At 35.2% G+C, this 23,913-nt stretch overlaps 7 protein-coding genes and 2 pseudogenes across 17 annotated transcripts; 6 read left to right on the top strand and 3 right to left on the bottom strand.

Annotated features, from left to right (window-relative positions):
- The first annotated feature begins 359 nt into the window (after positions 1–359).
- On the top strand, positions 360–2,148 carry LOC104735050 (small ribosomal subunit protein eS6y). Its single transcript, XM_010454761.3, has 6 exons — positions 360–521; positions 621–685; positions 1,017–1,074; positions 1,173–1,281; positions 1,381–1,653; positions 1,751–2,148. Exons 1-6 carry the CDS (start codon positions 516–518, stop codon positions 1,987–1,989), a joined length of 750 nt encoding a protein of 249 aa, XP_010453063.1. The 5' UTR covers positions 360–515; the 3' UTR covers positions 1,990–2,148.
- Positions 2,149–2,314: 166 nt separating this feature from the next.
- LOC104735048 (ras-related protein RABA4a) lies at positions 2,315–3,457 on the bottom strand. Its single transcript, XM_010454760.2, has 2 exons — positions 3,048–3,457; positions 2,315–2,894 (listed from the first exon to the last, which is right to left on the bottom strand). The coding sequence occupies exons 1-2, from the start codon at positions 3,278–3,280 to the stop codon at positions 2,438–2,440; spliced, it is 690 nt and encodes a 229-aa protein (XP_010453062.1). The 5' UTR covers positions 3,281–3,457; the 3' UTR covers positions 2,315–2,437.
- A 1,959-nt stretch (positions 3,458–5,416) lies between these two features.
- Positions 5,417–7,354, top strand: LOC104735047 (polyadenylate-binding protein 3). Its single transcript, XM_010454759.2, has 6 exons — positions 5,417–5,625; positions 5,719–5,824; positions 5,939–6,012; positions 6,589–6,780; positions 6,860–6,981; positions 7,067–7,354. The coding sequence occupies exons 1-6, from the start codon at positions 5,515–5,517 to the stop codon at positions 7,113–7,115; spliced, it is 654 nt and encodes a 217-aa protein (XP_010453061.2). The 5' UTR covers positions 5,417–5,514; the 3' UTR covers positions 7,116–7,354.
- A 1-nt stretch (position 7,355) lies between these two features.
- LOC104735045 (uncharacterized) lies at positions 7,356–10,198 on the top strand. 8 transcript variants are annotated; one of them, XM_087481129.1, is made up of 6 exons: positions 7,356–7,980; positions 8,260–8,320; positions 8,470–8,603; positions 8,764–8,865; positions 8,972–9,102; positions 9,201–10,198. In XM_087481129.1, exons 1-6 carry the CDS (start codon positions 7,813–7,815, stop codon positions 9,325–9,327), a joined length of 723 nt encoding a protein of 240 aa, XP_087337255.1. In that variant the 5' UTR covers positions 7,356–7,812; the 3' UTR covers positions 9,328–10,198. The 8 variants fall into 8 exon arrangements, 3 of the variants coding, with proteins under 3 accessions (XP_087337255.1, XP_087337256.1, XP_019089928.1); XR_015577883.1 differs by having other exon boundaries at positions 7,680–7,980; positions 8,769–8,865; XR_015577881.1 differs by having other exon boundaries at positions 7,742–7,980; positions 8,467–8,603; positions 8,769–8,865.
- Positions 9,329–10,020, bottom strand: LOC109128296 (F-box protein At5g10340 pseudogene; annotated as a pseudogene).
- LOC104735046 (uncharacterized) lies at positions 10,196–12,866 on the top strand (annotated as a pseudogene). Its single transcript, XR_015577878.1, has 13 exons — positions 10,196–10,400; positions 10,497–10,562; positions 10,636–10,714; positions 10,857–10,989; positions 11,183–11,284; positions 11,391–11,530; positions 11,629–11,710; positions 11,800–11,892; positions 12,021–12,085; positions 12,176–12,188; positions 12,264–12,344; positions 12,429–12,537; positions 12,622–12,866. The product of XR_015577878.1 is annotated as an uncharacterized LOC104735046 (transcript).
- Positions 12,867–15,140: 2,274 nt separating this feature from the next.
- LOC104735044 (EPIDERMAL PATTERNING FACTOR-like protein 1) lies at positions 15,141–15,974 on the top strand. Its single transcript, XM_010454757.3, has 2 exons — positions 15,141–15,400; positions 15,509–15,974. Exons 1-2 carry the CDS (start codon positions 15,287–15,289, stop codon positions 15,764–15,766), a joined length of 372 nt encoding a protein of 123 aa, XP_010453059.1. The 5' UTR covers positions 15,141–15,286; the 3' UTR covers positions 15,767–15,974.
- A 638-nt stretch (positions 15,975–16,612) lies between these two features.
- Positions 16,613–17,978, bottom strand: LOC104735043 (alpha-hydroxynitrile lyase-like). The gene is made up of 3 exons (XM_010454756.3): positions 17,388–17,978; positions 17,139–17,270; positions 16,613–16,977 (listed from the first exon to the last, which is right to left on the bottom strand). The coding sequence occupies exons 1-3, from the start codon at positions 17,748–17,750 to the stop codon at positions 16,699–16,701; spliced, it is 774 nt and encodes a 257-aa protein (XP_010453058.1). The 5' UTR covers positions 17,751–17,978; the 3' UTR covers positions 16,613–16,698.
- Positions 17,979–20,028: 2,050 nt separating this feature from the next.
- On the top strand, positions 20,029–23,585 carry LOC104735041 (putative LRR receptor-like serine/threonine-protein kinase At5g10290). Of its 3 annotated transcripts, none has more exons than XM_010454753.2 (11): positions 20,029–20,407; positions 20,659–20,782; positions 20,909–21,041; positions 21,132–21,203; positions 21,303–21,446; positions 21,551–21,622; positions 21,711–21,776; positions 21,856–21,926; positions 22,024–22,164; positions 22,262–22,998; positions 23,087–23,585. In XM_010454753.2, the coding sequence occupies exons 2-11, from the start codon at positions 20,698–20,700 to the stop codon at positions 23,399–23,401; spliced, it is 1,836 nt and encodes a 611-aa protein (XP_010453055.1). In that variant the 5' UTR covers positions 20,029–20,407; positions 20,659–20,697; the 3' UTR covers positions 23,402–23,585. The 3 variants fall into 3 exon arrangements, with proteins under 3 accessions (XP_010453055.1, XP_010453054.1, XP_010453056.1); XM_010454752.2 differs by having other exon boundaries at positions 20,035–20,441; XM_010454754.2 differs by having other exon boundaries at positions 20,062–20,397.
- The last annotated feature ends 328 nt before the right edge of the window (positions 23,586–23,913 follow it).

Here is a 23,913-nt window from a genome sequence, read left to right as displayed (position 1 = left end):
GTCTACTCTTTCTTTTTTACTTTTTAACCTAATTCCTTTTTCTTTTTGATTTGTTTTCCATATTTTTGTATTTTACATTTTAGTCAAATTTTATCAAACATTATTTACTAATTTTTTGAGCTAATCTTCTCTTTGTTTTCAAAAAAAAAATATTTACTAATTAATTAAAAAAATATTGAAAAAGCAAAAAAAGGAGAAAAAGGTTTCTCAAAATGGTAAAAATATTATTTATAAAATTTCGTAGTAGAAAACTTGATTAAAAAGTTTTCTAATTTGTGCATAAAAAAAACATAAAAAGAGACTAATATTCGGGCCTAAAGGCCTAATCCCGAAATTTAGTTAAAGCCCTTATAATATAGGCCCATTTCAATTAAACCTATCTGTTGTTAATTGGTTCTACTATAAGTTGCCTCTTTCATCTTTCACGCCAAACCCTAGTTCAGCCGCTCCGAGAGCATTTTATATATTCAATCTTCTACTGCAGGCTGTTCTAGTGGCAGTGTCTATCGGAGACGATGAAGGTAGCTTTCTCGTCCTCTCATCTCATCTCTTAGATTCTCTTGTGGCTTATCATCACTGTGTTATTTCCTTTGCTCATTCGATTTTGTTTTGTGTCGCAGTTCAACATCGCAAATCCGACTACTGGTTGCCAGAAGAAGCTCGAGATCGATGACGACCAAAAGCTGTAAGATCTCTTTGATTTCTATAACATTTCGACTATGTTTTCTTAGGGATTCTGTAATTCGTGATTGATCTGGGATTGAGTGAACAGCGTGATATATATCTGCTTCGAAGTTCGTAATATTCATTTGGTTAAAACCTTAGAATCGTAGGATAGTTACGGTTTCACGCGGCTAGAATCTGTTTTTATCTGATGCGATACTAGTTCGTCTGTGAAATATTGGAACCTCTGATCTCTTCTCCGATGTGTTCTGAACATATTCGTTAACCGGTTCTGGATCAACGTTGCTGATTTGAGTAAAGTATTTGAGTTTCATTGTTGTTGTTTGATCCAGCCGTGCTTTTTTCGACAAGAGGCTCTCTCAGGAAGTTAGCGGAGATGCTCTTGGCGAGGTGCAATTTCTTCTTCTGCTTCAGTGTTTGATTTTTTTTCTTAATTTGTCTTCTGAGTTATCAGTTTACTTAATGGGATTGTTTTGAGCTATTTGCAGGAATTCAAGGGATACGTATTCAAGATCATGGGAGGTTGTGACAAGCAAGGTTTCCCAATGAAACAGGGAGTTCTGACACCTGGTCGTGTTCGCCTTTTGCTTCACAGAGGTACTTGACTCAACCTTAATTGATCGACTTGTACAGCTTGATTAGTTTATGGTTGTCATCAATCTGTTATATTTATGTAATCTGGTTTGTGTGGATTAGGTACCCCTTGTTTCAGAGGACACGGAAGGAGGACTGGTGAGAGGAGACGAAAGTCAGTCCGTGGTTGCATTGTGAGCCCTGACCTCTCTGTCCTTAACTTGGTCATTGTGAAGAAGGGTGAAAACGATCTTCCAGGCCTTACCGACACTGAGAAGCCAAGGATGAGAGGTCCCAAGAGGGCATCAAAGATCCGCAAGTTGTTTAACCTTGGAAAGGAGGATGATGTTAGGAAGTACGTTAACACTTACCGCCGTACCTTCACAAACAAGAAGGGTAAGGAAATAAAACAGATTCACTTTAGTGTTACTATGATTGAAAACTGGTCATATAGGATTGGAGATTTACCAAAATCTGTTTATTGCATCTGCAGGCAAGGAGGTTAGCAAGGCTCCCAAGATCCAGAGGCTTGTGACTCCATTGACTCTCCAGAGGAAGAGAGCTAGAATTGCTGACAAGAAGAAGAAAATCGCCAAGGCTAACTCTGATGCAGCTGAGTACCAGAAGCTTCTTGCCTCCAGACTTAAGGAGCAGCGTGATCGCCGTAGTGAAAGTTTGGCTAAGAAGAGGTCTAGACTCTCTTCTGCTCCTGCTAAGCCAGCTGCTGCTTAAAGCCCCCAAGATTAAGAGATTTTCGTTCTCTCTAGTTTGTTTCTTGTCGTACTTAAGTTACTCCACAGACATGAGAACGCCATTTTGAACGCTATTTTTTGTTTTTCTTTGTGTTAACAATTTAAGCCTGTTTTATTATATCAAAGTTTTGAACCTATATATTAGTACGTGTTTGTTAGTTAGTTTCGATCTAATTTATAATCCCGTTTTTTTATAAGAGAGATTCTTTAATCTTTGATAACCTGATCTCCCATGCTAACTAGCCAAAGTGTTGCGATTCTTATATCAGAGAACCAGTAAAGGCTGTAATCGATAAACTAAACGATTTGAACCAAAACCAAATTCAATCTCTATCAAACGCTTCTCTAGTTAAAACCTCAACACAAAATATGGCCCTTGATTTGGTTATAACAGGGAGAAATGTGAATACAGAATTGAACAGGGTGGTCTACGTGTTACAACACAATCTACTCTTAGTTGGAATCACCTGACCAGGACCTGGGACAATATCAATCTTCTTACCAGCAAGCGATGCAGGATCACCATTATTAGTACCTTGTCCTTCACCAAAATCAACAAGGCTTTTCTTGTTGACAAAATTGAAAATCTCAGTCAAAACAGTGGAGAAAGCACTCTCCACGTTGACTGCGTTTAGAGCCGAAGTCTCCAAGAAGAAAAGACCTTCTTTCTCAGCGAACTCTTGAGCATCTTCCGTAGAAATCGCACGTTGATCCTCAAGATCAGACTTGTTCCCGACGAGTATAATCACAATGTTCTTGTCTGCGTGATTCCGCAATTCTTCAAGCCACCTAGGGATATGATCAAACGTCTGACGTCTACTCACGTCGTAAACAAGCATCGCCCCAACCGCTCCTCTGTAATACGCACTCGTCACCGCTCTATACCTATACGACACCGTTTTGCACATCAATAGTTTGAAATTTGGAATCTGAAGTATCGGAGATTCGAATCTAGGAGAGATCTAAGCTCGATCGAGCGGCGGGTTCAGCAAAAATGGAAAGTGAAAAGCAATGATATAGGAAGTTGGGGGAGAGTACCGTTCTTGGCCAGCGGTGTCCCAGATCTGAGCTTTGACACTCTTATGGTCCATAACAAGTGTACGAGTTTGAAACTCAACGCCGATGGTAGCTTTGGAATCCAAGCTGAACTCGTTTCTCGCGTACCGAGACAGTATTTGAGATTTCCCAACTCCGGAGTCTCCGATTAGGACCAGCTTGAAGACGTAGTCAATCTTCTGCGACGGGTCTCCGTATCCACCTCCACTCGCCATCTTCGCTTGAAACCTTTTACCCTCCACTGTTGTTTTCAACAATGGTGAAGTAAAAAGACGGAAGAAGAGGAAACTTTACAAGCAGTGATCAGGTGCGGTCAAGCCTTTGTTTGCTACTTTGCTCAATTGTCAGACGCATGTTTTCCGGTGATATATAATATAATATAATGCAATAATCTAACAAATTACGAGGGCCGGAATCGAAATATTAAATGTAATGGCCCAAGCCCATTTTAAAGTGAAAAGCCCACAAAAATAAGAACACAAATATGTGTTTACAAATTTGACGGTGATTTGATAAAAATAAGAACACAAAAATGTGTTTTGAAGGAATTGTTATTAGACACATAAAAATTCTTTACCCATTACATTAATTTACATAAAAATAAATAAAATTTCTAGGTTAACAATAAAATAAATGGAAATATAATACTAAATTTTCTAAACTTATATATTGACAAATCCACAATATTCTCAAGTCTCCATATTGATCAGTGCATGATATACATGATCCCATTCAAATTTGGTTCACTTTCAGATTTAAAAAAATAATTAAAAAACTACCCCTTCATGAGGCCTTGACCAATGCTTGATATGTAACCTTTCTATTTTTTATACTAATGGACTATTCTTATTTTGAGTTAGTGTTTACGATATTAAACTTCTGATTTTGTTAATTGTTTCAGATCCTGCAAGTGGTATGGCCACAAATCAAGAAGGAAAGGAAGATGTGGATGCTCGATCTGTTTATGTTGGCAATCTAAGAATGCTTATTATTTATTGCTTCATTGTTTCATCTAAACGTTCTATTAAACGGAAAACGGCTTTAACTTAGAAACACTAACGGCAAGATAATTTAGAAACGTAGAAGAAAGAAGAGAGAAGAGAGAGGCTTAATTACGTTAATCGATTCTTTTTTTTGTTGTTGTTGTTCATCTAATTTTTTGACGCTTTATGTTTTATTTGAAGAATTCTTTTGGTGGTTTTAGTCACTTGTGAGTTTTGATAATATTAATAAATGAGACAATTTTGAGAAGGAAAAAAAATGAATTTAGAGTGTGTTTTGTTTAACCCATGAGTTTGATGTGTTTTGTTATTTATTTTCAAACAAAAAAAAATTATGATACTATCAAATTACGTATTTCAGAGCAAGCAAAAAAAATCAACAATGAGACAATTGTTCTATGCCAAAAAAAAAAAACCAACTTGTCGCAGAGGCAACCTCCAAATGAAGAGCAATTAGGAGGAGGAGTTGATGCATTACTAAGCAAGCATTTCAACTTGTTGTTAATGTTCATGAGCGCCTAATTGAAGGAATTAAAGAAAAGTCAAAAGCTTCTGACTTTGAACGTAGACGGTACGACTAAATGTTTATATTAATTTTTTAACCTATAATATATTATATGACCATTTGTTTATTATATTTAGTTTGTTTTGTTTAGTGTTTGAGATTATGTTTCGATTTTTAATTATTATAACAAAAAATAAGGGATCTAAATACATAATAAGTCATTTATATGATGTGATTAAGTCACATTTTTCCCTAATAAATTAATTATTTTACACAATCTTAGATAAAACAAATTGATTTTATATGTCAGATATTATAATATTTATATTGTTGGCAAATAATAAAATGAGGATTTAATCCGTATTAGCACATATTTAATAATATTTTATTAATTCCAACATGTACTTTTTATAATCACATTATATAGTATTTTAATTTTTTTTTAATTTTACATATTCATAATATTTTACATTTTATCAAATATATATATATATATTAATTATAATATTTAAATAATTAGAAATCGAAGTTTTTTTTACGTTAAGAATCAAAACTCACATATTTGGAAAATAAAATGGAAAATATATCATAGTTTATGTCTTTATATAATATTGATTGCTGTTTTTTATTTTTGGTTGGGATGAAATGTAAAATATCTAGGAAACAAAATCTGAAATGATGTTATTTTTGGAAAGTTTTTAGGGATTAAATTTGTAAATAAGTTTTTAAATACATATAACAAGGATATAATACCAAATATACTTCAAAAATGTTAATATAGATTTAGGAAACAAAATCTCTACCGATACTATTTTTCGAAATTTTTAAGGGGTTAATATTATAAATAAAAATTTAAATAGGTAAAACTAAAACGGGTTAACACAACTGGTTCAGAAATGTTAATATAGATTCGGCGACCAAGAGTGGCGAAAAGAATAAATTAATGGAGGAAGAAGAGCACGAGGTTTACGGTGGAGAAATCCCTGAATTCGGCGAGGTTGATGTTCCCGATCCAGATTTCGATATCTCTGCCGCCAATGATGACGCCGTTAGGGTCTGCTTCTGCTTCGTTCGATTTTGATATTTGTATTTTCGTCGTATGTGTATATTTTTCGTTTGGTGTTTTGATTTATGTGTGTGGTATCAGGAGCTTGATGAGATGAAGAGGAGATTGAAGGAGATGGAGGACGAAGCTGCTGCGCTGCGCGAGATGCAAGCAAAAGTTGAAACAGAAATGGGAGCTGCTACTCCAGGTTCGTTTCTTTGGTCCTGTGTGATTTGATTTGCTCGAGATACTAGAAGGAATCTGTTGATTGTCTAGATTTAATTTTACGATATTGATCTTCTGATTTTGTTAATTGTTTCAGATCCTGCAAGTGGTATGGCCACAAATCAAGAAGGAAAGGAAGAGGTGGATGCTCGATCTGTTTATGTTGGTAATGTAAGAATGCTTATTATTTACTGTTTCAACGTTCTGTTTAATGCTCATGGCTTTGATCTGTTGCGAATCTTGATGTGGATTAGATTAGGATCGTTTGAGTAAAGAACTGCTTTCAAAGTGTCTTAGCTTTGTTCTTTATCCCTTATGAGTTGAGATTATTACCCTTAGAATCAGTATCAAGGTGGTTTCTCTAACTTTTAAGGTTGTTAAGTATGATTGTTATCCTTGTATGGTTAAATTTAATCCTGAATTTGGCTGTGTGTTGCTTCTCTTATATGGATGCTTTGCAACTCTAGTATCATAGTTTGACTCAATGTCCTATATAATCGCAGGTTTGTTCTCGTACCTCAAGTTCTTATATTACCTCTGGGTTGTCAGCTAGGATTTGTGGTTATCTTGATAATTTCCTTGTACACATCTTAGGGTTCTAATGTTAGACATGGAAGATTGCTTTAGGGCACTTATGTTTGTCACTAGGCTTCACTTATTTCTCTGTTATGTGTCCAGTGAGTCTTGGTTTTAGCCGCAAGATAAATGCTTGTGTGCTATACTTAAACCTCATTTTACATCCTGCAGGTCGATTATGCTTGTACACCTGAAGAAGTTCAATTGCATTTCCAGACATGCGGAACAGTCAACCGGGTAACCATTCTGATGGACAAGTTTGGACAACCAAAGGGATTTGCTTATGTGGAGTTTGTTGAAATCGAAGCCGTGGAAGAAGCTCTGCAACTGAATGAATCAGAGCTACATGGTCGTCAATTGAAGGTGCCTTCTCGTACTAAGTCCGATACTGAAGGAAATGAACAGTTCATTGATCTCAGTCTTCTCTTTTGTTTTCATTCAGGTATCGCCTAAGCGAACCAATGTTCCTGGAATGAAACAGTATCATCCTGGGCGTTTCAACCCTTCAATGGGATACCGCAGACCTTTTGTGCCTCCTTATTTCTATTCCCCATATGGATACGGGTAAGTTTAAATTTTACGTATTTACCACCAATTACATATCATATGGCTTTCTCTTCTTCGTCTCATACGACAATGGCTTGTGCAGGAAGGTTCCTAGGTTCAGAAGGCCAATGCGGTACATGCCTTACCAATAGAAACCGTACCGGAATAAGAACCAAAGAAGAATAGCTATGACAGAGGGCCTAGAGAATAGAGGTCGTCCCTCAATTTCGAGCTTTATTTATCAATATGACTTTGCTTTTCGTGCACCTGAACTTCTTGAATCGATCATGTAAGGATGAGACTATAAGCGTCTTTCTTTTCTTTAGATATGGGTTATGTGTATGATATTACTTTCAGTTTATATCTTTGTTATTGCTTCCTTTCATCCAAAGCTGTGTAGTGTCTAATGAAGTTAACCGAAGAATCCTCCATGACCCATGCACATATTCCACCCAAAATTTTATACTACAACTAAACTGGCTTGTATAAATCTTAATTACTGACAAGAGCCAGTAGCTTGGAACAGGTACGCGCGCCTACGTGAATTTTCTTATAAATGAACCAAATTTGAATGTAATCATGTATATCATGCAATGATTGAGACGCGGTGATTGGAACGAGGGAGCCCCAACATTATTGTGTCTCTACGTCTCTTCCCTTGATGGCCAAAAAACTTTACGACCTCTTGACCACAAAAAACCATTATAGTCTACAGTACAACAAATTTATCCAAATTTGGCAACAAAACGAAAATACCTAAAACATCCTATCCTATAGATACCTAAAACATCCTATCCATAGATACCTAAAACTTTTGGGTGTCTCTCCATACTGAAAAAAAAAAAAAAAATGGCGGCATTATCATCTCATCTCTTCTTCGCACTCCCTTCGATGCGTCTCCATACACCTTCTCCAGCTGCACCAAACCGGAACCGAGTTCGTGTTCTTGCTAAATCATGCCCGGAGAATCAAATCTTCGATTCACATTCTTCCTCGGAGGCTACCAACAAAACGCAGGTTAATAATCTTGCTTGACCTTTCTTCGTCCAATACTAATTTGTATCAGCTGCATAAAAGTTTCCATTGATTGCTTCGACTTTGTTATTGTTTTATATTTTGCTGACTTGATTGGTCACGTTCTCTAGTTGCTATTATTGTGTTAAGAAAGAAACTTGACAAATCTGAGTATTTCCTTTTTGATCAATTGAAACTATTCCTACCTAAAGTTAAGTTTTTTTCTTGCCCTTTTCAATGAACCCTAAGATTATATCACCTCTTTCCTTTCCTAACGTGTAGATCTCAGGACCTTTCCTATCCAAGTCACTTGATGAAGCTAAACCAGTCAAAACAAGCTCAGGTTTTAGTACTTAATCCCCCTTTTTGTAGTTATTTATCTTTCGTTTTAGTTGAGATATTGATGTCCCAAACACATGTCAAATCGCTGTAATAATATGGTATTCTTAATGTGAACCTTTGGGGGTAATTCTTCAAATTTCGATGCAGCAGAGTTCCAAAAGAGTTATGTGAAGAGGAGTGTCATGGACATTGTTGATCCTTACACATCACAGAAACACCAAGATGTCGTGGCAATGGTCGGGCTAGATGCAATGAAAAGAGCAAACTCTACACTTGAGGATTTCGTAAGTTTTTTCTTCTTACACAAATGCATTGCTATTCTCTGTCTTGACTGGTTGAGTTGTGTATAAATTAGGAAGAATGAACTTGTTTCGTGAATCATGCATTCTGTCTCATGATTTCTGAATTTTGTTGTGTTAGTAACTGTCACATATCCTGTTGCAGTTCAGGTCTTATTCCTTGTTCCATCGGTTGGATATTAACGAACCACAGTCAATATTCAGATATTTACTCGTGCTTTCATTCACAGAGAGTTACATATATCAGGTAAATAATTTGTTCACTTCTGTTGTTTTCTTTGTTAAGTTAACGTGCAACTGCAACAATGACAATGTAAGCTGAATCTAAGAAATTCAGATATTTGTTTCTGCAGATTGATGTTCTTAATGAGAAGATGATAGCTTCAATTGATGGAGGGAATGTTGAATCACGAGTTTTGTTTGAAGCTGATCCACTGAAGCCTCTTGAAGATCTGCTTGAACGTGAGGGTCTTTTGACACAAAGGTATTTCCTTGCTATAATTTCTCCTTCTCTTCTTACTGTTTTATTAGGAAAGGGACAAACATAGACACTAATCGTTGTTAATTTGTTGCATGAATTAGAATACAACAAGAGTTTAAGTCAGGTGAAGAGTATTGGGCGTTAGAAAGAAAGATTTGTCATGCTCTTTCAAACAAAGACAAGGTGTCTGCTTCAGTTTATATTGTTGTCAAACAATGTGATGCATAGTTTAGCCCTCTTGCGAGAAGGCAGTGAACCAATGAAGAGACCCATCTACGTAAACAGGAGCTTGGGTGTGAAAAATCAGATGAGGGGACGAAGGGACAAGGTACCTCCACGCGTTTGTGGCGCCGAAATCAAAAACTTCACAAGTAGTAGCCTGGTCGTTAAGGCCTAACTCAGAGGAGTTATACAACCAAACATGCTTGTATGTGCCACTGAGTTTGTCTTTACCAAATCCAGGAGAAGGGTATGGGACTTCAAACCACTCGTCTCTCTCTGTTCTCGGCAGCGACTAGTTGATAGTTGCATCTGAGGATAGTTGGATGCCAGCGAGTGGTGGGATTGACGACGATACTGGGTAGTCTAAAGAAATCGTAGAGGCAGATCAGACCATCACAACTAGTACTGCAAACGTCGAATGACTTGTCCTCCCAAGGAGTAGGGATCTGAATAGAAAGTGATGAGCGCACCACCAACGTTCTCATAGCTTCAAAGCTTGGATCTGGCTGGTGAGCAGAAGGATCATATAAGGACACCAAAAGCACAAGTGGATCTCTTGGTTGGCCACGATGGTGTCTTTCTTGGAAAGAGGGGGTTGTAGATCTCCATTGCTTCGATACAGACTTGAGGGTTTTAACATCGGAGCCTCTTCATAATATGATGCTCTATCACATCGTGTGGTAGCAACAACTCTTCCATACTTCTCTGTCTCCGTCTGAAATCTTGAATGATTAATGAATTGAGGAGAGGTGTTAATCTATATATATATGATTTGCTTTATGTTACTCCCATTCCAACTAGGAACCGGGACAAAAAAAAAAAAAAAAAGATTTTTAATTTTAATTTGAAATTGAAAGTTGAATTGTTATAGACAAAACAAGGATTTGCACGAGACGAATATAAATAATTAAAGTCCGAATCGATTTTGTAAAAGTCTAATTTTTTTGATGGAAGAGCTAAGGCGACTGGAGAAGTCTCAGAGTGTTGTATCAGCCATTACTTCTCGCGGTTTGCTTTCTTCTTCTTCCGATTCAGCTTCTTCTTCTTCTCGCTTCCTCTCCAATCTCGTCCTTTTCCTGGTAAACGATATAAAAAGTCCAAGTCTTTTCGAGTTTTTACACTCTGAGATTCTCCTCCGTGAAAAGAATCTTTAATGTTTTCATTCTTCTTTCAAGGTACAACCATGCGACGAACTCGATATAGATTCGAAACTGGCTCTAGTCTCTGGATTCCTACCTAAAGTAAGTAAAGTTACAATTTTTTTTCCATGAACCCTAAGATTATCACTAAGTGTGCTGCTTTCATTACGTGTAGATCTCAGTACCTTTCTTAGAAGAGATATCCAAGTCGCTTGAGCTAGACCATGAAGCTAAACCAGTCAAAACAAGCTCAGGTTCTAGTACTTAATCCCCCTTTTCTAGTTACTATCTTTTGTTTTAGTTGAGATAATGATGTCCCAAACACATGTCAAATCGCTCCAATATGGTATTCTTAATGTGAACCTTTGGGTAATTGTTCAAATTTCGATGCAGCAGAGTTCCAAAAGAGTTATGTGAAGAGGAGTGTCATGGACAATGTTCATCCTTGCACATCACAGAAACACCAAGATGTGTGGCAATGGTTGGGCTAGATGCAATGAAACGAGCAAACTCTACACTTGAGGATTTCGTAAGTTTTTTCTTCTTACACAAGTGCATTACTTCTCTCTGTCTTGGCTGGTTGAATTAGCTAACCGTGGATAACAGGATCGGGTTGTGTAGACATACGAATTAGGAAAATCAAGGAAGAATGAACTTGTTTTGTGAATTATGCAAGTGTTGTCTCATGATTTCTGAATTTGTTGTCTTATATCCTGTTGCAGTCCAGGTCTTATTTCATGTTCCATCGGTTGGATATTAATGAACCACAGTCAATATTCAGATATTTACCCGTGCTTTCATTCACAGAGAGTTACATATATCAGGTAAATAATTTGTTCACTTTTGTTGTTTCCTTTGTTAAGTTAACGTGCAACTGCAACAATGACAATGTAATCTGAATCTAAGAAATTCAGATCTTTGTTTCTGCAGATTGATGCTCTTAATGAGAAGATAGTGAGTGAATCAGCTTCAATTGATGGATGGAATGCTGAATCACGAGTTTTGTTTGAAGCTGATCCACTGAAGCCTCTTGAAGATCTGCTTGAACGTGAGGGTCTTTTGACACAAAGGTATTTCCTTGCTCTAACTTATCCTTTTCTTCTTACTGTTTTATTAGGAAAGGGACAAACATAGACACTAATCGTTGTTAATTTGTTGCATGAATTAGAATACATCAAGAGTTTAAGTCAGGTGAAGAGTATTGGGCGTTAGAAAGAAGGCTTTGTCATGCTCTTTCAAACAAAGACAAGGTGTCTGCTTCAGTTTATATTGTTGTCAAACAATATGATGTTTGTTTTTAGCAATACATTTGCTCATGGTTTCATCTGTTTATTTATAGATTTGTCTAGAAGATGTGATGAGAGCAATTCATTTGAAGTCTTTTGATTACCGGGTGTTGAATCTTCTGCTATATAAGCTGAGAGGAGAAGAGGTAGTACATTTATGTGCCTAAGTCTCTTCTTGATGTGAAGTCATATGTAATCCACTTCCAGTATCTGATGCATATACGTAGATTGGAATTGTATATAACATATGTCTTCTCTTCTTTGTTTGGAAAAGCTGAATGAGTTGCATATGGACTTCTTGTCAATTTCAGAATTCCTGGTGGAAGTAGCAGATGATCTGTATGCTTCTTTTATAACCTCTCCATTTACCACAAACACAAAGCTTGAAATCTTTCAGAATCTGAGTGGTTTTCAACTTCACTTTTGCAGGTTCGATTACGAGGTTACGAAATCTTGTAAGAACTCCGTAACGTCATCACGATCTCTACTGATCAGACTCGATCTGGTTTTCTTGTAGGACGATGTGCTTGAGAACAATTTCAATGTATTACGTATGTTTGTGGGAATGTTCGGCTCATCGAATGCCCCCACTGAACTGGTAAAAAGAAACGTTAATTACTGCAATCAATCAAACGTTTCCGTCTGAAAACTTTATCAAAAGCTCATTGGTTTGTTCTTACAGGCGAAGCGGATATCAGAAGCTGAAGAGAAGTATGAAGAGATAATGAAATCCTTGGATCCACATTTGTCTTCAAAGTACCAAAGAAGATGTGAAGAAGCTACTAAAGAAGGTACCAAAAGTTAGTTACAATATCTTTTCAAACTCGTTGTTATGGTCTTGTTTAGACTTTGAATGAAAAAGGAGTTTTGATCAGGTGGGAAAACATCTGGTCATTCGCTGGGAACATGGAACATACCGGTGGTTATCTCCGACGAAGAAGCATACCGAGCTGCTGCTCATCGGTAAAACCCAAAAAAAGAAGAAGACAGTTGTAATAAAACCGGGATTTAAGTTAAGGTTGTACACCGGAGTAAACCGGGGAATTTTTTAATTGTATCCTTGACCGAGACAAGGAATAAGTGACGAAAACATTATTAGGCCGTAGGATCTTTCTGACTACATCTGAACCGTCTAAAGTACAAATAGGGTAGACGAGTTGTGACCGAAAGTATCAAAAGGAGACAAAACTTTTTTTTTTTTTTTTTTTGGCAACCGGAGACAAAAGCCCTTGACTCTTTTATTATAGGATCATGTCATAAAAACATTTTCAGTTTTTTTGTTTTTTTTTTTGTATTTCTACGGCGGTCTCGTTGTCTTACTGTGAAAGTCTTCTCTTTCTGAGGATTTTTTTTTTTTTTTTTAACTTCATTTTATTTTCTGGAATAATAATGTTATAAGAAAAATAAATGAAATGCGACAAATCAGGTAACGTGGAAAAGGATAGTAACTGATCGAATCACGCGGTTCCACGGAACGTTAGTTTCACAGCCTTCCTTTCGTGTATTGTTTATTTTCCAGTCTCTTGTTTCAACTTTATATATATTGATTTGACTGATATTTTAATTCTTCTTACAAAAAAAAAAGGATATGTCCAAATTTCACGGGTTTAAAAATATTCTCTGTTTTTCTCTGATAAAATAAGCTTTTTGTGGTTTCTTTTTAATTTTTTTTTCACTTGTTTAAATTTACTCGTTTATTACACTTCCATATTTTCAAGAGGTAATACCAAAAAGTCGATGATGGAAATTTTCCAGTGTTTAATGATTCATCTAATGGTCCATGGACCATTCCAAAATTGTACTACTCCTTTCAATTATCGTGTCTATTCAAAACACTCAGCTAATTTGTAAAAAAAAAAAGTAATCATTCTAGTGGTTACTTGTACTGTACTTTTTTATTCAAACCAAAAAAATAAGTATAAAAGAATCATTACTTTCAGAAGAACTAATATTTTCTAAAAATGATAAAAATGTCACATAAAGTACTAGATATACGAAAAGTAAAATGTATTAAAAGAAGGAGAAAACGATACTGCGAAAAAAAATTGTTGGAAAACAGCAGGAGAAAGAGACATGGATTATATAATACTCCAAGAAAGGGCACAGATGCTCTCTCACATTTAATTACATAGTAAGATTTGTTCAACTTATTTAATTGAATGCAGTCAAAATGTGGCATCCTTCTACTTCTTCTTCTTCATTTATTGCTCTTGGTAAAATCTTTACCTCTTTTTTTCATTTTGTTCAATAATCAAACTTCAGTCAAACTTGTAATGTTTGCTACTATTACTACTCAGTAATTTCCCTATTCGTTTTACTATTTTCTGATGATAAAAGGAAACCCATTTTCCCTATTCGTTTACTATTTTCTCATGTTTAAAAGGAAACCCCAATTTGATGTGTCAGTAAACTAGATACTTACCTGTCAATAAATATGTCATTCAACTCTCTTTTTTTATAACCATTGAACATTCCACTAAAACGTTTGTGGTAACGGTATATTCAACTTGACATTTTAAGTGATTTATATAAAAGTTACAAATCCTATGTTATTCAATCATGAATTTTAAAAAGTTTCATGAAATCTAATGTTATTCAACTGATGATTTAAAAATCTACTTTGAAATCCACTGTTATTCAAAACAGTTTGTGGATTTGGATTTTAATAAGTTTTAGAGATTCTGGAAGATTTTGGAGGATTTGTTTAGTTAAAAATACAGAAATACAAATCTCATGGTTTTAGGTGGGATTTGAAAATTTTTTACCATAAATTTTATCAACTCCCCTAAAATCTATCAAAATTTCAAATTTTTTAAATTCCATCAAATATTCCAAAATCATTGTTTCAATATACCCTTGGATTATTGGGAAAGCTAGCTTTAGTAACTGAGGTTTGGAATCTCGAAGCATTTAAGTGTATACCAAAAAAGAAGCATATAAGTCCAAACATCTTTGGTATTATCAAGCATGTTGGCATGTTGCAAGGCGATAATGTTTCTTAGTTCTTATATAACCAACATTAACAAAATCCAACATACAAAATAGTGCATGTTTTTTTTTTTGTATCGATACAAAGATCTAAAAAAGAACTGGTCAGAAAACTATAATGAACAATGCAAAGAGGTATCCAAAAACAAAAATAAATGAGAAAAAAAAAAGAATAAATGAAAAGAAAAGAGAGAAATGAGAAGAAAGATTTGAAGTGACACATAGAAAGAAGGCTACTCTTTCTGAGTCCTCTCCTCTCTGATATGTATCCTCCTATTCTGTCTCTCCCACTCTGTCTTGTTCCTTTCACTCTCCTTTTCCTATTACTATTCTACCCTCCTCCTTCTCTCCCCTTATCTCTCTCTCTCTCTCTCTCTCTCTCCCCTTAACTCACTCATTTCACTTCTGATCCCAAACTCTTCCCTTCTACTTCATCTCTCTCTACCTTCTCTCTCTGCTTTTGCTTTAAAAACAAAAACAAAGTCTTGAAATTTCAATAGACCCACATGAAGTTTCCTCCTGTATGGTAATTCTTGAATTCAAATAAAAAAAATGTTTGCTATTTTCAAAACTTCCTCTCTTCTTATTCTCCTTCTCTTTGTTCTTCTCATCACTCTACAAGTCTCATCCTTTCTTCAACCTGTCCAACCGCCGGATTCTCCTCAAGTAATCAAACTCATCTTTCTCTCATCTCAATTCCCCAAATCAAACAATCTTTCTCATTTGATTTGATCTAAAAGCGTTTTTTTTTTTGCTTTTTTGATATATATTCAGGTAGCTTTGATTGAAGATAAAGCAAGATTAGGATCTACACCACCAAGCTGCCACAACAGATGCAACAACTGCCATCCTTGCATGGCTGTTCAAGTTCCCACTCTCCCTACTCGATCCCGGTTCACTCGAGTTAACCCGTTTTCCGGTGGATTCGTACGACCTCCTCCTTCGTCTCTAACCACCGTTCTTGATCAGTACTCTAATTACAAACCAATGGGATGGAAATGTCATTGCAATGGCCACTTTTATAATCCTTAAAAATTCATCTATCTGGTTTGTGATCTCCCCCACCCCTACTCTGTTCACTTTCTCTTTTTGTTCTTTCTAAAAAAGAAGTTTCTATAATTGATTTTGGATTTTTGGGAGCAGAGGTGTGTGTGTTCTTTGGATTCTTTGTAAATGTACGGCTCAATTTGTAAATAATCAGAAGTTCCATGATTATTTTGAATTTTTTTGGAGAGACAAATATTACTACTAGCCTGTGTAAACTACTTACCTTGCGTCATTCATTTCTTTCAACATTGATTTAATCTTTCTTTTGATTCCTTAACGTTTGCATGTTCACAATTGATTTCATCAGCTTTTTTACAGCTTTTTAAAACTATTATTACTGACAGAACAGAACCATTTAGGCTTGTAATTATTTATTACTAAATTACTTCACAATTTAATTTAAATTAATTTTGGAAAGTACTGAATTTAGATTTGATTTGAATGGAACAATACACTGTCAAAATTGATTAATCAATTTTGTCTCACCTGCTTCACTGCCCTACACGTCACTGTTTGAGGCTCCTTCTCGTGAATCCTCTCTAGACCCTTTATCTGAGTAAAGCTTAACTTCGTACAATTATTTACATTACTTCTTTTTTTTTAAGTTTGCTTCTTTGTACTTATGTGTATCAAAAATAATTATGTACTTATCAATTAACAAAACAACTATGTGTATCAAAAACATTGTGACCAAGATTGTGTAAACTAAGTATTGGTATATGAAGAGTTGATGTTGAGCCAAAAAAAAAAAAAAAACAACTATGTGTATCTGTTAATAATGAAACAAAAATACCAATTTTAATCTTCGTAGTAATTTTAAACTTGAAGTGGTTTGTTTTATTTAATTTTTTTTTTTTATTAATGTAACCAACAGTGAGTTTTTTAATCGGACTTTTTAGTTTATAGTATTATTACATTTAATCGGCGGCAATAGCAGCAGAGAGAGTGTTTAAGAGTTGTTGAGGTTTGGAGAGCATCAGCATGTGATCTCCTCCGTCGATCTCGTAGACTTTGGAGACGTTGAAATTATCAAACATCCAACGAATGAAATCGCAAGGAATGGCTTTGTCTTCACTACTCATTACGTAAACTCGTTGTACCGAACCGTAACCTTCCACGCTAAACTTTTCTTGCTTTGATAGATCCTCTTGGAAAAATAATCCTTGTCTATGCAACATTTTTGCCAGTTCGTAATCCTTTACATTAACCATTAATTAAATAAATCATCTCACTAGAATAACTTATATTTTCAACTCTTAGCACATAGTATCTCTAGCTAGATCTGGGACCAAATTTGAGTTTGAATATAGATTTTGTTGTTTTGGCGTAAAAGTTTTGAAATTAGTCGGAATCGTACCTCAATAGGACAGTTTTGGTAAAGACGAGTCTTCATGAATTTTGGTCCCATCTTCATTAAACCCATTGTCCCATTCCTTGTTTGATGAGAAGAAAACTCACAATCTTCCAAACCTCCAGGCAGCTCCATATACTTTGTTATAATCAATTAAATGGAAAAATAATTTGCATGGTATTGAATTAGTAGCTAGGTAGAATTATAAAAAGTACTAGTATCACAAAATATATTATTTGTTATTTTATTGTAAACCTTATCAAGAACGTGAGAGGGCAAGTGGGTTGTGTCGGGCAAGAAGGCGTTGAGGAACACTAGAACCTTAATTTTCGCAGGAAATATGTCGGCGGCTAGAGCAATGCTGATGCCTCCGAAGCTGGATCCAACCAGAATCACCCCTTCGTTCTCTGGAAGAGATTTGAGGGTTTCGATCAACGGTTTGGAGTATTCGTCGAAGTTGTCAACAGCCTGGATTGGTCGTGGGTCGATCCCGGAGGCGGAGAGTTCGACAGCAGTGACACGGTGGCCGGCGGACTCAAGGAGAGGCTTGACCTTGTACCAGATCCATGCTCCGTGAAAAGCGTTGTGAACTAACACGAAGTGATGCTTTCTCTCCATAAGTCTCGATCGACGGTTTTTTTGGTGTGTTGTGGTTTTGGGTTCTTGCTTGATTTATTTGAGAATTATTTATATGACGTTATTATATATTGGTGGATAAAGTTCATATGCGTTACGTATGTTATGACAATGATATATGTCGAGTCCTTTTATCAAGTTACGTATTATGTACATTGTGACAAAGACACATGTCGAGCTCGATCATTGAAATAGAAAGAGGTCGTATTTGTTCATACTTCGAGTTTCACTCGGTTCGACTATATATATCGTCAGTTGTACGTGTTTAATAGATTTGATCACAACCTACGGACTTTTAAATAAGGTAATTTTATACAACTAAAATACATAATGTTTTAGAACATTCTAAATATATTGCATATGAATAAAATACTGCTCCATTCTAACAATGGACTAACACATGTAAAATTTGGCTGTCGTCGCCTGTCGGTATCGGTGATTATGTTGTTGTGGTCAGAGATAAATCATCGTTGAATGCTTATTCTGGCGTGCTACATAAACTAGTCTCTTAAAACCACCGCGGCTGCGTTTTGCGTCATGGTTCCACCTTTGAGCCTAACCAAGACTGTAACCAGCCCATGGACCGTCTAACAAAGTGACTAGTGAGTCTTTTAATTTTGTTTCCTCATTGTAGTGCTTTATTAATTCAATGAGCTTTCCCTTATTTTTCTTTTAATGATTCGATGACCTTTTTTCGTTAGTCCACGAAGATACAATCATCTACACTAATAAAAATTAGGAGCTATAAGCTTTTTAAGGCGTCCACCTAAGCTTTAAAACTACCAATAAAGATTATTCTTTAGACACTTCACTAATTAACATTTTTAAAAATTTATTGAATTTTATATATTGAGAATTATTTTAAACAACCTATCAGGATTTGACATGTCATTCATTAACATTTTTTAAATTTCCAGAATTTTTAGAAAAAGGAAAAATTTAAAATTTATGGAAATAAAAGAACTATGTACAATATCCCACATCGACTAGAAAATTTTTAGACAATGGTTCAGAACCAGTATAAATAAGATTAATATGCTTCCAACAACGAATGAGCAGGAAAGCTTGATTTATCAAGCGTCCAAGTTTAAAAGTTTTATTCGGTTTGATCCGATCAAATTAAAACTTTAAAAAGTTTCAAAAAAATATATTATAATATTTTCTTAGCTTTTTAAAAGTTTTTAAATATTATATTTTTTAAATTTTAAAAGTTTAAAATATTATAAATATTGAAACTTTTTAAAAGGTTCAAATTTTATATTTCGAAACCTTTTAAAAGTTTAAAATATTATAAATATTCATGTAATACATAAAATTATCTTATTTATCTACGTTTGTGTTTTTATTTATTATGAGCTGTAAAATATATTTTTATGTATGATTTTATAGATGAGTTGATATTCTTTCATTAATTTTTTTATCTTATTTTTTATTCTTATGAGAAAAGAAATGATTTTGTTATTGGAGTTTGATGAGTTAACAAGTTGTGTGGTAGTCTAAAAAAAATATTTTTCATTGGAAGAATGTGAAGAAGTTGACGAGGAAAAAGAAGAAAAAAAGTATAATGAAGAACCAGACGGTAAAAGTAACGATGACAATTACTACAAAATTTGACAATGAAAATGAAAAGAAAGAATATGAAGAATAAAAAAAAATTTAATAAAAAAACACAGTGATGAGGATTCGGAACATCACTATCACACATTGATCAAAAATATAGGTGGTAGCGATCAATTAAATATGAAAACGAGTTAAATTCATGATGATAATTTTTTTTCGTTTTTTTGGTGGTCAAAGAAATGGTTTAGAATATGTAAGATCATCAGTTTGATTCGCTTCGCCTCAACATCGAGTTAAATTCATGATTTTTTTTATCAGATTTGATTTTATAACACAACTGATTTTTATATTTTAAAAAAATTATGTATCTGAAATTTAATTTTTTTCCTTAATACTATTTTTTTTATAAGATAATATTTTATTACTGTCATCAATTATATATAATTTTCATCAAAATATATCTAATAAACCAGCATCCATTATGAAAAGACCATTCCCTTACTATATCTCTCGCAAACACAACACAATTAAGACAAAAATATTAAAAGAGAAGACTTGACGTTGGTCGTTGCCTCTTATTATTAGGCTTGGTGTTGGTGAGTGGTGTTTATTCACATTAGCTAAATAATTCTGCGTAACAAAAAATGTCGTAATTAATTAGCAAATAGTTTTAAATAATGACACTCGAAACATCATTATCAAAGTCAATTAAACTAATTTATAATTACAAGTTGCACGCAGAAAAAAGCAGTTCCGTGGACCAAACATGGGATTTTTTTCTTTCCACACAACAAAGGCCATTAGCGAGAGTGATAATTCATAATTGCGATTTGCCAAACGCAAACAAAAGTCTACAGAAGAATAAAATCGAAGAGACAAGCTTTTCACTTTCTCTTCTTCTTTTTCTTTTCTCTGTTTTGTTCTCTCTTTGGTGTTTCTATTCCCGCGGACTGAATCTTTCCAGCAGCCAGAATTGTTTCCTTTTTTTTTTTTGGGATTTACTTCTTTGGGTACGAGGTTCTCTTCACTAGATTGGTCACTGATCATGTTCTGGGGGAATTGAGAGCATGTTCGTGTTTGTAAGCAAGAATCCGTTTGACTCTTTTTTTCTATGTAAAGTCTCAACCTTTTCAAAATAGTGGACTTTTATCCTTATACCTAATTTGATTACCGGAAACACTTTTTTTTTTTTTTTTCAGCTAATTTTGGTTGAATTTAGAATACTTTTGATTCACAGCTTCTCTCTGTTATGTGTCAGATCCAGTTTAAGTAAGAAAAAGGTCTTCTTTTTTTTTTTTTTGGGTCTAATGTTATTAAATGTGTCTTGTAGATGGAACCAGCTCAATTTAATGAGATGAGATGAGATGAGATGTTCAGCTTGCATAAGATGGCTTTGGCTTTTACTCTGTTGGTTTTTGCCTGCTTATGCTCATTTGTGTCTCCAGATGCTCAAGGTGATGCTATGTTAATGGCTCTCTTCTCTCACTTCTTAGCTTTTCTTGTGTAGATTTCTGAGCTTGTCAGGTTCCTCTAAACATTGATGAGACTTAACTCGCTGATTCTTTGCTTTTCTGTTTCAGGGGATGCACTGTTTGCCTTGAGGATTTCATTACGTGCATTGCCAAATCAGCTAATTGACTGGAACCAGAATCAAGTTAATCCTTGCACTTGGTCCCAAGTTATTTGTGATGACAAAAACTTGGTCACTTCTCTGTAAGTTTAAAATGACTCTAGTATTAGTATATGTTGTTTTCCAAATGAGTGTGGGAGATGATTTATATTCATGGCATTTGTGATTTGCAGTACGTTGTCAGACATGAATTTCTCGGGGACCTTGTCTTCAAGATTAGGAGTTCTAGAAAATCTCAAGACTCTGTGAGTTTCCTAGATTTAACCTCTCGTTTTGTATGATATCTCCTAGAAGAAATAGAACTTGTTTTGTTATGAGCATTTCGTCGTTGTTTCTGTATATAGTACCTTAAAGGGAAATGGGATTACGGGTGAAATACCAGAAGAATTTGGAAATCTGACTAGCTTGACCAGTTTGGATTTGGAGGACAATCAGCTAACTGGTCGTATACCGTCCTCTATTGGTAATCTCAAGAAACTTCAGTTCTTGTAAGTAGTTCTGTCTCCTAACGCTGTTAAATCTTGGACATGTTTTAAAACATACATAGATAAAGATCACTCATGTTTTTGTTCACCGTGTATGGGTTAAACAGGACCTTGAGTAGAAACAAACTTAATGGGACTATTCCGGAGTCACTCACGGGTCTTCCAAACCTGTTAAATCTGTAAGTTACTGTACTCCTTGTATATGCTTATCATCTTTTGTTGGAAGTATTTTTGTCTTAATTTCATTGTTTGAAACTACGTTTGTAGGCTGCTTGATTCCAATAGTCTCACTGGCCAGATTCCTCAACGTCTATTTGAGATCCCAAAATACAAGTATGTTTGACTACTTTAGGTTAAATCTGAAATTTTCATATCTTTAGCTGTAATCTGATCTGGTTCTAATCGCCTATAGTTTCACGTCAAACAACTTGAATTGTGGTGGTCGTCAACCTCACCCTTGTGTATCTGAGGTTGCCCATTCAGGTAACTACATTACTTACCGCATTTTCTTAGTTTTCAACTAATTCAAAAGTGTGTGAGAATTCTAAATCTGCTTGAAACATTTAATCTATGGTGATAGGTGGTTCAAGCAAGCCAAAAACTGGCATTATTGCTGGAGTTGTTGCCGGAGTTACAGTTATTCTCTTTGGAATCTTGTTGTTTCTGTTCTGCAAGGATAGGCATAAAGGATATAGACGTGATGTGTTTGTGGATGTTGCAGGTCTGTAATATAAGTACAGGGAAACCTTTCTTATGCATTGATATGCACATTTGTGGAAGAAAGAGTTTATAATCTTCAAACTTTACTATTGTTTCAGGTGAAGTGGACAGGAGAATTGCATTTGGGCAGTTAAAAAGATTTGCGTGGAGAGAGCTCCAATTGGCAACAGATAACTTCAGCGAAAAGAATGTGCTCGGACAAGGAGGGTTTGGGAAAGTTTACAAAGGAGTGCTTCCGGATAACACCAAAGTTGCTGTGAAGAGGTTAACGGATTTTGAAAGTCCTGGTGGAGATGCTGCATTCCAGAGAGAAGTGGAGATGATAAGTGTAGCTGTTCATAGGAATCTACTGCGTCTTATCGGTTTCTGCACCACTCAAACAGAACGTCTTTTGGTTTATCCCTTCATGCAGAATCTAAGTCTTGCACATCGTCTCAGAGAGCTTAAAGCTGGCGACCCGGTTTTAGATTGGGAGACGAGGAAACGGATTGCCTTAGGAGCAGCGCGTGGTTTTGAGTATCTTCACGAGCATTGCAATCCGAAGATCATACATCGTGATGTGAAAGCAGCAAACGTGTTACTAGATGAAGATTTTGAAGCAGTGGTTGGTGATTTTGGTTTAGCCAAGTTAGTAGATGTTAGAAGGACTAATGTGACAACTCAAGTTCGAGGAACAATGGGTCACATTGCACCAGAATATCTATCCACAGGGAAGTCATCAGAGAGAACTGATGTTTTCGGGTATGGGATTATGCTTCTTGAGCTCGTTACAGGACAACGCGCAATTGACTTTTCGCGTTTGGAGGAAGAAGATGATGTCTTGTTACTTGACCACGTATGTATGATCGAGTAATCCCACATCGAAATAGCTTCTCTCAAGCTTTATATACCATAATCTTTTTGGTGTTTTTTGTATTGGACAGGTGAAGAAACTGGAAAGAGAGAAGAGATTGGGAGCAATTGTAGATAAGAATTTGGATGGGGAGTATATAAAAGAAGAAGTAGAGATGATGATACAAGTGGCTTTGCTTTGTACACAAGGTTCACCTGAAGACCGACCAGTGATGTCGGAAGTTGTAAGGATGTTAGAAGGAGAAGGGCTAGCGGAGAGATGGGAAGAGTGGCAAAACGTGGAAGTCACGAGACGTCATGAGTTCGAACGGTTGCAGAGGAGATTTGATTGGGGTGAAGACTCTATGCATAACCAAGATGCCATTGAGTTATCAGGTGGAAGATGACCAAGATGACCAAACCTCAAAATCTTGATTTTACTTGTAAAGTTGCCAACTTCACAATTTTTTTCTTTTGTTCTTCAGTGAAGTAAGAGTAAGATCAAGTGTATAAATCTTGTTTTGTTGTTTCACGATGTATCTTTGTACTTGAATAAAATCCTCCTGTGAATGAAGAAGAACTTTTGATGTTTTTGTTGACTTTTTCGTTGACCGCAAGAATACTTTTTTGGTCGTCTTATATTGTCAGGCCTTATTACATAGTTGTCTTTTATATGGGCCCATTAATGGATCTTTTGGGCCTATTTATCTGTCCTAAGTTGTCCCAATTTTGTTTATGTTGCCAACTCTTATTTATAAATTTTTAAAATATATTTATTCACACAAAATATATACATATTTGTATTCTAACATAAAAGCTTATATTTGTGTATAAAAACAATTTGTTATTTTAGTTTCTAACAAATTGAGTTATATACATAACATAGAGTAAAAAAAAAACATGTTTTAGTCATTCCTAA

The sequence above is a fragment of the Camelina sativa genome, chromosome 13 (genome assembly GCF_030686135.1).
Source record: "Camelina sativa cultivar CO46 ecotype springtype chromosome 13, ASM3068613v1".
NCBI lineage: Eukaryota > Viridiplantae > Streptophyta > Magnoliopsida > Brassicales > Brassicaceae > Camelina > Camelina sativa.
Note: the sequence above shows the minus strand (reverse complement) of the source record. Positions and strands in the feature narration are given on the sequence as shown.

Bases quoted from the DNA above. Each gene is read 5' to 3' on its own strand.
- LOC104735050 (XM_010454761.3), top strand. The intron at 686-1,016 runs GTAAGATCTCTT...TGTTTGATCCAG, and splicing joins ATCGATGACGACCAAAAGCT to CCGTGCTTTTTTCGACAAGA. The intron at 1,075-1,172 runs GTGCAATTTCTT...AGCTATTTGCAG, and splicing joins GCGGAGATGCTCTTGGCGAG to GAATTCAAGGGATACGTATT.
- LOC104735048 (XM_010454760.2), bottom strand. From the start codon at position 3,280: ATGGCGAGTGGAGGTGGATACGGAGACCCGTCGCAGAAGATTGACTAC. The intron at 2,895-3,047 runs GTACTCTCCCCC...GGTGTCGTATAG, and splicing joins GACACCGCTGGCCAAGAACG to GTATAGAGCGGTGACGAGTG.
- LOC104735047 (XM_010454759.2), top strand. From the start codon at position 5,515: ATGGAGGAAGAAGAGCACGAGGTTTACGGTGGAGAAATCCCTGAATTC. The intron at 6,013-6,588 runs GTAAGAATGCTT...TACATCCTGCAG, and splicing joins GATCTGTTTATGTTGGTAAT to GTCGATTATGCTTGTACACC. The intron at 6,982-7,066 runs GTAAGTTTAAAT...TGGCTTGTGCAG, and splicing joins TATTCCCCATATGGATACGG to GAAGGTTCCTAGGTTCAGAA.
- LOC104735045 (XM_019234383.2), top strand. From the start codon at position 7,813: ATGGCGGCATTATCATCTCATCTCTTCTTCGCACTCCCTTCGATGCGT. The intron at 8,321-8,466 runs GTTTTAGTACTT...ATTTCGATGCAG, and splicing joins ACCAGTCAAAACAAGCTCAG to CAGAGTTCCAAAAGAGTTAT. The intron at 9,103-9,200 runs GTATTTCCTTGC...TGCATGAATTAG, and splicing joins GAGGGTCTTTTGACACAAAG to AATACAACAAGAGTTTAAGT.
- LOC104735044 (XM_010454757.3), top strand. From the start codon at position 15,287: ATGTTTGCTATTTTCAAAACTTCCTCTCTTCTTATTCTCCTTCTCTTT. The intron at 15,401-15,508 runs GTAATCAAACTC...ATATATATTCAG, and splicing joins AACCGCCGGATTCTCCTCAA to GTAGCTTTGATTGAAGATAA.
- LOC104735043 (XM_010454756.3), bottom strand. From the start codon at position 17,750: ATGGAGAGAAAGCATCACTTCGTGTTAGTTCACAACGCTTTTCACGGA. The intron at 17,271-17,387 runs GTTTACAATAAA...ATTATAACAAAG, and splicing joins CCTCTCACGTTCTTGATAAG to TATATGGAGCTGCCTGGAGG. The intron at 16,978-17,138 runs GTACGATTCCGA...GTTAATGTAAAG, and splicing joins ACCAAAACTGTCCTATTGAG to GATTACGAACTGGCAAAAAT.
- LOC104735041 (XM_010454753.2), top strand. From the start codon at position 20,698: ATGTTCAGCTTGCATAAGATGGCTTTGGCTTTTACTCTGTTGGTTTTT. The intron at 21,623-21,710 runs GTAAGTTACTGT...CTACGTTTGTAG, and splicing joins CTTCCAAACCTGTTAAATCT to GCTGCTTGATTCCAATAGTC. The intron at 21,777-21,855 runs GTATGTTTGACT...AATCGCCTATAG, and splicing joins TTTGAGATCCCAAAATACAA to TTTCACGTCAAACAACTTGA.